The following is a 9750-nucleotide window of genomic DNA, read 5'->3' on the forward strand; positions in this document are numbered from 1 at the left end:
ATCTGTGAAAGTTGGGATTTCTATGCATGATTTTTTTAGTCTCTATGCATCCTTTCTGTTGCTTCGACAGCCACTGTTCATTTGTGTGTGTGTGCAGGATCCTGGATGTTCAGCCCAACAGGCTCTCTGTGGGGGGTGTCAGGTCAATAGAACCTGTCCTTCATCGGCGTGGTCAGATTGCCACCCACGACTTTGTCGGCTGCATCATGGAGTTTGCCGTCAATGGCCGCCCATTGGAGCCCAGTCAGGCGCTGGCATCGCGTGGCATCCTTGACAGGTCGGCAGCCCATGAACCCCACCTTTCTCTGTGCTGTCTTCTCGTCTGTCTCTCTTCTCTGACCTTATTGACACTCGCTGTTGGAAGTCTGCTCAAACTCTAAGCGTCTCCAGACTTTTTAAGAAGATTTTGTTTTTTAATACAAATGGCAGAATTTTGACAGGGTAAACCATTTGCAGAATTTCAGAGTTTTTTTTTTTCCGTTGCCACTCTTACTGGTGAATAGTGGAGTGAGAACAGATCTTTTAATATGCAAATTCTTCTTGGTTTCTCTATGGGATTTTTTTGTTGCTGCACAGGATAGGGAAATCACAGCTCGTCTGCTTCTTTTTTTCTGAAGTCCCTCTTTTCCAAATCTCCCCAGGTGTTGGCTCTGTGGCTTTATTTTCAAACTGACTGTCCAATTATTAAATTTCTCTGTCTATAGATGTCCAAGACTGGAAGGAGCCTGCACGGCGAACCCTTGCAGACATGGGGGCACCTGTTTGGACCACTGGTCTTGGCAACAGTGCCAGTGTGTGGATGGATTCACAGGCAAATACTGTGAAAAATGTAAGCAAAAAATGCGTGTGAAGTGTTTTTTGAGATGAAAAATATGCTTGGGAAAAAAAAACACTTCTGTCCTTATAGTGAACTGTTATGTAGTGAATATATTTATATACTGTATATATATATCATATGAGAAAATCTGACATTAAACAGCAACAATTCGTCATTCATTGCAGCTTCTAACAGTATAATGAGCCAAATACATTTTTATAAGCAGTAGTATTAGTTTTAGTATTATTATTATTATTATTACTATATAATTATCTTCTAGTTCTTCGACCCAATTACTGACAAAGCTGGTATCTGAACTTGAATCATTGCATTTGAGATTAATATAAAATAGCAATAGCATTTAAACACAGCTATTAAAGACAGGGTCTGTGATATTCTGACTAAAGGTCAGAGAGCTCTATCTGCCTAATGATTAAACCACTGCGATGATGTCTCATGCCCGAGCCTTTACCAATTAGTAATAATGATGAGAAGTGCATCTGGCATAAAAAAATGTGCCAAATGACATAAACAGATGTGATGTTGGCGCTAGGGTTTGGCTACAGACAGGCAGACTGTCAGAAGGGGGTACCTGTTGCATTATTAAAGTGTAGCCTACTATTTCTGTCTTTACCAGACTTACAACTTATAGTTTAGAACTTTTTTTACGGCAGATTAAATATGGATCTAGGTTCTGCCTCAAGAGCAAATTCACCATTTGGGGAAGTGTTCTACATTTTTCATTTATGAGAAAATATTTCTAACTACTGGTGAGAACGTATGGTGCAGCTTGTGGTTACGACAGGAAAATCATTTAGAGTAGGAGAGTGAACATATTTTATATTACAGCCATTGGAAGGTGCCTGTGAAACCAGTGTTGAGTCATAACTGGACTGACTGGCCTTCTCCATCTGTCTCCCACAGACATTACACCAGACACCGCCCTGTCTCTAGATGGTACCGGCAGACTGGATTACTCCCTGAAGCAGGGTCCGAAACGCGACGTCCTGCTCCAACAGTCGCTGCAGGGTAGGCCTGTACAACGCGGCGGTCCCAGCAGCTTGGAGATTAAGTTCAGGACACGCAGCAAGACTGGCACCCTGCTGCATGTGCAGGAGAGCAGCAACTACACGACTGTAAAGGTGAGAGAGGGAGAAATGACATCATGTCCAGAGTGATGTGGTTTAGAGCCCTTAAAATACACTCAGGTTCTTTTAATTAACTTTTATTTATACAGTGAAGAGCGACAAGACCATTAATGTGAATAGGGTTAGAGGTAATTCCCAGTACAGTCTAAACTGCTGCACCTGATGTCATAACTGTGCAGTTCAACAATTGGATTTATGCCAGTGAACTACAGGTGTTCATAAAGGAAACACACCAGAATATTGAAATGGTCACAAGGAGGAATATACATAATATAGCTGAATAAATTAAGCAGTCTAGGTTTCTTTAGGACCATGGTTCTCCAAAGTAGGGGGCCAGGCACCCTTGGGGGCGCAGAGCTAAGCAGGGAGGGTGCAGCAGATTAAAGTGAATAAATGTCTTTTTATGTATTTCTTTCTTCATGTCACAGTGGGTGAGAATATCACGTTTTGGATCAATAGTCATGAATTTGTCAAAGTGGGGGTCCTATCTACAAAATGTGAGCACTGCAGAAAAAGTTTGGGAACCACTGCCTCAGGGCCAAGAACATACAATGAGTTAAAAACTAGATTAAATTGGCTAAAATGTAACAGATATTACGTTAGCTCCAACTGAGCCTAATAATTAGAGCTAGACATTACCACACCTGTGTTTAGTAAAACCTGTCCAATAGCTTAAGAAAATGATACACAGAAATATGAAACCAACACATTCACATTCTTGTGGGTTTATGGAACAGACAAAGATCTACTTTATAAGTATATTTTTGAACAGACTTTTTGGCTCTGTGTAGTCCGTCTGCTCTTTGAATAACTCTACCACTCCGTGACATGTTTAAATATTCCCAGTAAATAGCCTGCTCATTTTCACAATACACTTTTCTTGTATTCGGCCTATATTTTGTCTGATCACCAAGATTTGATGAAAGAATCTACAACTTATTCATTCTTAGTCATGACCAGCTACCTGCTGTTGTCAGCACATTAATCATCTTTTACTGCAGCCAAACACAACAGTATGGCTGCTCGATGGTTTTGCGTCAGAAATAACTTTTTATATGTGAAGCTTAGGATTCCAGCATTATTTAAGTGATTAGATATGTATTAAAAATAATGCAGCTTGGACTGAATGTTTCTCCTTGACCCAATGGATTTTAACATTATTTCTGGTTTGATTTGTCCAAGACTAATAACACTTTAGCTTAAGCTTTTAACCAAGCTGGTGTCATAGTATCTCCATTTTTAAAGGTAGAAAGTTCACTTCAACTGTCCTTAAATCAGCAAACTTGATCCAAAGTGTAGACTAAACTCAGTCGACTACATCCTGATGGCTCTTTCAGCAACCAGGCATAAATGTGTATTCACCCTTTAGCCTGAGTATCCACACACAACACGTCTACGTATGTTGTATCACGCATCTGCGTCATAAATCATCAACCCACACACTTTCTTTGGGTGTAAACTGTAATCAAACTTCAGTACACCGTTCTCCCTCATCCTCCCTACAGTACCATTTCTCTTTTCTTCTACTCTTATCCAGTTCAGCACCCCCACCACTCCAGTCCCATCACCACTCGCTCCCTCTGTCTGATCCTGGGCAGCTGCCCAGACAGTCCTACAGGCTCATTCATCCTCTTCAATTTACCTTTTAGACCCTCTTCCTCAACTCTCATCACTACTACTAACCCCCTTAGCGTGAGACCTGGTCTCACATGATTTTGTTTTCAAGCTCTGCAGCTTCTGCTCTTCATCTAATCACCAGCATGGCCGAAGTAGTTAAGAACAGCATCATAAGTATGTCAAAAAAAAGAATTGGCAGTGTGTACTTATACTATGAGCAAGAACTATATTTATACAGAGATATTTGAAAACAAGATGTTTAATAGATAAACAACATGATTGATTTTCCAGGTTCAGAACTCTCAGTCTTCCTTGGCTTAAGGGGTCCTTTTCCAATTTTAAATCATCTCTTCCGGGCTACTTGTCATTACTGATTTTTTGGGGTCCTTGTAAGAGACAAGATGGTATTAGTTTCATTGGAACTTTATTAGACCCTTGGATGTGTTTGTGTTATAGAACCATTCAAAGCAAAAATGGTAAAAAAAAAAGTGGATTTTCTGTTCCACTGTTCCACTTATGTTTTTCTTGTTCTTTCTCCTAGCTGAGGAATGGCAACATCCACTACATATCAGATGCAGGTGTTGGTGGGAAAGTGGAGCGGACCATGGGAGACGTAGTGTTGTCTGACGGTCATTGGCACACACTTCAGATGGTGAAGAATGGCTCAGCCACGGTGATCCAGGTGGATAGTGGTCACCCTAGGGTGATCCAGCACATGACACAGGACTTTGGGGGGCTTGATGTTCTAACCTTCTCTCTTGGAGGGATTCCACCAGGACCAGCCCAGCAGAAAACAGCAGCAGGTGAGGCTGAAGAGCTTTTTTTTTTAACCAGTGATTACACTATTAGAGCCATATTTCAGACACTAACTGTTAATAAGAGAGATTTTCGCAGCCCTAACATGTTTCAGGTAATTCTTAGTGTAATTTTTAACACAAAGAATGTAACATATATAGTAGGACTGGGTGGTGCTCCTTTTAAGGAACTGTCGACTGTGATGCAGCCGTTATTAAATTCTCTAACTCGACCTTGATCTACAGAGTCAGTAATCTAAAAGAAGGCATTTATTAGAAATTCCGTCAATGTTTTGACATCAAATTTGTCATATTTAACACTAGAAACATTGTTAAAATAGCACTCTATCTGTAATTATGACAGATATACTGTGATTCAATGTATGGTATATTTATGAGTGTGTGTAAACGTACGTGTGCGTTCACACACAATGTCAAACTGCACATGCTGAAGCTCTCAAAAACTGGCATACAACCAAGAATCTCACCCGCCACTCTTGGATGGCTGTAAATTACAGATGCAGCAGTGTTTTCTCATGTTATGGAAACCTCCTTCTCTCCATACATTCAAGTGTGTGCACATGCACATCCAGTACGTACATGTGACTCCTGAGCCCCTTATAAATCCAGCGAACACTCTTCCTTCTCCAAATGAGCTAATAGTCTGCTGCTTAAACTGCTGACCCTGACGAACCAAAAACTGGTCTGAAGTCTGTGTCTATGTTACGTGCATAAGAAAATTACAGAATGTTGCATTAAATAACATACACAATTTTATTTGCTCTAATATTTACTTTTTTTAAAGATGTTCATAGGTGATACATAAATAACAAAAGCAATTTTTGACAGAAAGTAAAACATTTTTTGGGGGGTGGGTTGGACTAATCAAATGCTATGAACTAATATGGTAAAATAAATACAAGTGATTTCCTGACCTCTACACAGGAATCGGGGTACATTTCAAAACAAATATATTCTAAGCACGCAGGTCTGTGGCAGACTGCCCTCACCTCAGTGCGCGTCTCAGCAATCATGTTCTCTCGTGCACTTACTTTTCGAGAGCTAATGAAAAGACACAAATGGATTTAATCTGCACTTGGATAAATTCAATAAAATCTATTTACATCGGTGAGGCAGCGCTGTTAGGCAACACACAAAGCAAGAGATTGAATTAGACACAGAGATATTCATCTGAGCCAGATGTGTGTCTTGAAGTCATAATGGCACCAAAGATGGATTCCCTTTAAAAAAAAACACTACAAGTGGCCGATGATAGATTTAAGAGTTTTTTTTTTTATTCTAAGATGTTTTTGGGAAGTGCTTAATGCAGGAAGTGCCTGAACTTCCTTTTTGCATTCAATGCTTGAATTAATTACTCATCTAAACAAAATCCCTTTAGCTCTGATTAACCTCTTGTTCCTGTTTTTTTTTTTTTTATGGAAGCCGTCCAGTCTTAGCAGTTAAATTGAAAACCTATTGATCGGAAATGATTCATGTTTTTCTCCTTGTTATCTGCTGTTGTCTGTTTCTCGTTTATTAAATCTGTTCTTTTTCTCGCTCATTTATTTTCAGGTTTCGATGGCTGTTTGGCGTATGTGAAGTACAACAGGGAGAACCTGCCATTCAGTGGAGAACACAGCCTTGTCACAATAACAAAGACTAGTCCATCTGTCAAGATTGGTTGCAGAGGTCCCAACCTCTGTGAGAGCAATCCCTGCAGAGACGGCCTAATGTGTGTCAACCAGTGGTACACCTACCAGTGTGTCCCGCCTGGTGACTGTGCGTCTAATCCCTGCCAAAACCACGGCAGCTGTGTGCCAGATTCGTATTCGGGTTACACCTGTGTCTGCTCTGAATTCTACACAGGAAAGACATGTGAAGCCTTGGTGGCCTGTCTGGGTGTACAGTGTCCTCAAGGTACTGTTTGCAAAACAGCCAACAATGGAGGGTTCATCTGCAGCCCGATCCCCACGGCAGAGACAATGGTCTTACCCATCTGGGCAGTGCCTGCTATTGTTGGCAGCTGTGCTACTGTTCTTGCCTTGGTGGTCCTCAGCCTGATCCTGTGCAACCACTGCAGGGGCCGCCACAAGACTAAAGTGCCAAAGGAACCTAAGGAGAAGAAACCTAAGGAAAAGAAGAAGAAGAAAAAGAAGGGTAGTGAGAATGTAGCTTTTGATGACCCAGACAATATCCCACCATATGGAGATGACATGACAGTACGGAAGCAACCGGAGGGAAATCCTAAACCAGACATCATCGAGAGGGAAAACCCTTATCTGATCTACGACGAAACAGACATTCCGCTCACAAACGAGACTGTCCCTAGTGCTCCCTGCGCACCCTGCAACGGACCAGAGGCAGATATTGAGCACTATGACATCGACAATGCCAGCAGTATCGCTCCTTCTGATGCAGACATCATCCAGCACTACAAACAGTTCCGCAGCCACACCCCCAAGTTCTCCATCCAGAGACACAGCCCACTGGGCTTCGCCAGACAGTCACCCCTACCACTTGGTGCAACTAGTTACACCTACCAGCCTCAGTATACACAAGCACTGAGAGCTACACCATTAAGCCACTCCCACTCAGCCTGCCCCACTCCCAACCCTCTGTCCAGACACTCTCCAGCTCCTTTCACAAAACCCTCATCCTTTTACCGCAACACTCCAACCAGAGATCTCAATCTGGCTCGTCGTGAGGGCAGTCCTTTAGACCTGCACAATGACATGTGTCAGCCTCCACCGATGTTCAACTATGCCACTCGGCTGGGGAGGCGGAGCAAAAGTCCACAGACCATGGCAAGTCACAGCCACACCTCCAGGCCTGGAAGTCGGCTGAAGCAGCCGATTGAGCAAATTCCCCTGGAGACAGGTCCTCCTGTGGGGCTGTCCATTGAGGAAGTGGAGCGACTAAATACTCCACGCCCACGCAACCCCAGCATCTGCAGTGCTGATCATGGGCGCTCCAGCTCAGAGGAGGACTGTCGCAGGCCACTGTCAAGGGTCCGCAACCCTGCAGATGGCATTCCAGCACCAGAGTCCTCCTCAGAAAGTGACTCGCATGACTCCTTCACATGTTCAGAGATGGAGTATGACCGTGAAAAACCTGTATCTTATACATCAAGGGTCCCCAAGCTCTCACAAGTCAACGAGTCAGATGCCGACGATGAGGACTATGGTGGGAGGCTCAAGCAGAGGCGTTACTCAAGTAGGAGGGCAGAGGGGGGGCCTGGAGTTTCCCAGATGCCCCCTGGAGATCAGCATTATACATTGCCCCATAAACTGGGCCAGCAAGCTGGGGGGTTTAACTGGGACAATCTCTTGAACTGGGGCCCTGGCTTTGGGCAATATGTGGACGTGTTTAAGGACTTAGCCTCGCTTCCAGAGAATGCAGGGGCAAAAGACATTGAAATGAACAGTGGAGATGGTTCAGTGACTATTTTAAATGAAGGGGAAGCTGAGCAATACGTATGAGACTATTTATTATGTTGTAGAACATGGTAACGTTCTTTGCTTTTTATAAATGAGACTGTATATATCAGAGTGCGTTGGACTTTTTGAAAATATGCGACGACTCTCAATGCAGTAAGGCAGAAAAATGGCACCTGTGACGTGACAGAGATTTTTCATTTGCCACCTTGGAATCATTTTCCAGTCTTTATTTAAGTTTTAATCTCATCTGTACAAACATGCATTCATCTGTGAGGCCTCATTACGACGAATCACTGATGCCGCTCACCTCAAAGAGGAATGAAAAAAAAAAAAAAATTACGGCTGAACTCAATTTAGTGACTGCAGAGTTCCTTCCAGATTATCTCGATCATGCATTGCTGTGTTTTATTAACCACGATTTGTCTTTCCAGAAAACTTCTTTGTGACATCCAAAGCTAAGAGATAAGAGTGCAGATTATGTTAACACTCTGAGGGAATAAAATTCCAATGGGCCATGAAGCTGAAGAAAAAAAATCATAGTTTTGGTTGGTTTAAAAGGTTCCATTTTTTTATTTGCCTAAATGGAAGCACATGTGTTTGATCTGGACTGCACCTGTTGCTGACAGGACACGGCACTCAGACTGAATCGGAGTACACCCATTTGCTTGTACGGTATTTGAGACCTCACCAATGCCATGATCCCTGTATGTTTTCTCACAGAAGACTGGATAAATGCTTCGAGTGTGGGGGGGTCTTTATGTCTCCTGCCTTACAAACTTTTGAGGATTTCAGTAACTGGGTGGGGGAAGCACTTTGTTATCTTTTTTCCAGCTTAAGTTAAGTTGGAGTGGTTTTCTTCTTTTCTTTCCCAGATTTCTGTTACATCTGTTATATCTGTGTGTTCTGACAACCCAAGTTGTTTTTCAGGCAACGACGATGATGAAGTCGATAATAATGTACAGTAACGCTCTTATAGACCTTTCCCCAACTAAACACTATGAACCTGTGTACATTTACAAAAAAAAAAAAAAAAAAACATGAACAATTGTGGTTTTATTAGTTGTTGGTGTTCTTGTCCATTTTTTTTTACATGTATGGTTTCTACATTTTGTACTGTTTATTAACTTAATTACTTAAGCTGTGTTTTTATTGATATTTTCATATGCAGAAAAGTATGTTCTTACTTTCGGGGAAAGTAAGATTAAAGACTTATTTTTTACATTTGTTACATATGTAACATCAGTATTTTCCACTTTTGATATAACTATAACATGCTGTATGCTTTGTACCTGTAAAAAGCCAATAACAGAATAAAAAAAAGTATTTATTTAAAATTTACTGAAGAAACATTGATATATGTCGAGGTAAAAGGATTCACGTAGACATAACCTGTGAGTTTAAAGCCTGAGGGAGTCGATGCTAACTTTGTTTGTCCGTGAATAATACTTGGTCTGAAGGTAACATTATAAGATGAATCTGAGTAAAAGTAAGACTCTGTTACACACAGCCAATGAAAACATAGAGTCCACTCCATATCGTGAAGTCAATTGTTTCGTTCTGTTACATTTGGATTATTGGACAGAATCTTCTTTTTTTTTTGTCATAGCCCAGTGATTTGGTGTGCAGGATGCTTATCTTCCTCATCAATGAACAGAACAAAAACTTGCATGATGATCTGCCATGACCTTGGCGGAGAGACAGTTTCTGAGTTTCTGGTTAAATTTCTATGACCATGAAGCTCTGCAGCGAGCTCTGTTTACCAACGTTTCTCATTGGAGAGGCTGTTCCATGTTGATACTGTGATAATAATAACACTGATGATGATAATTACATGGGTGATGATGAGTGGTGGGTCAAGTATATAGTTACTGAATTTGAATAAACTGCACAGCGTCACACGCCTGTGGTGTGGCATGAAATACATCAGGCAGATGCTG

The 9750-nt window shown here is 41.7% G+C and overlaps 1 protein-coding gene across 1 annotated transcript in view; it reads left to right on the forward strand.

The window, feature by feature from the left end:
• fat4 (FAT atypical cadherin 4) overlaps nucleotides 1-9147 on the forward strand; it is a 94233-nt gene extending 85086 nt beyond the window's left edge. Inside the window, exons 13-17 of the mRNA XM_008326593.3 lie at nucleotides 98-277; nucleotides 705-829; nucleotides 1742-1959; nucleotides 4124-4385; nucleotides 5949-9147. Of these exons, the coding sequence (XP_008324815.1) occupies nucleotides 98-277; nucleotides 705-829; nucleotides 1742-1959; nucleotides 4124-4385; nucleotides 5949-7855 (2692 nt within the window). The 3' untranslated portion in view covers nucleotides 7856-9147. The remainder of the gene's footprint in view (nucleotides 1-97; nucleotides 278-704; nucleotides 830-1741; nucleotides 1960-4123; nucleotides 4386-5948) is intronic.
• Nucleotides 9148-9750: the final 603 nt, after the last annotated feature.

This window comes from Cynoglossus semilaevis, chromosome 15 (genome assembly GCF_000523025.1).
Source record: "Cynoglossus semilaevis isolate Cse_v1.0 chromosome 15, Cse_v1.0, whole genome shotgun sequence".
Taxonomy (NCBI): domain Eukaryota; kingdom Metazoa; phylum Chordata; class Actinopteri; order Pleuronectiformes; family Cynoglossidae; genus Cynoglossus; species Cynoglossus semilaevis.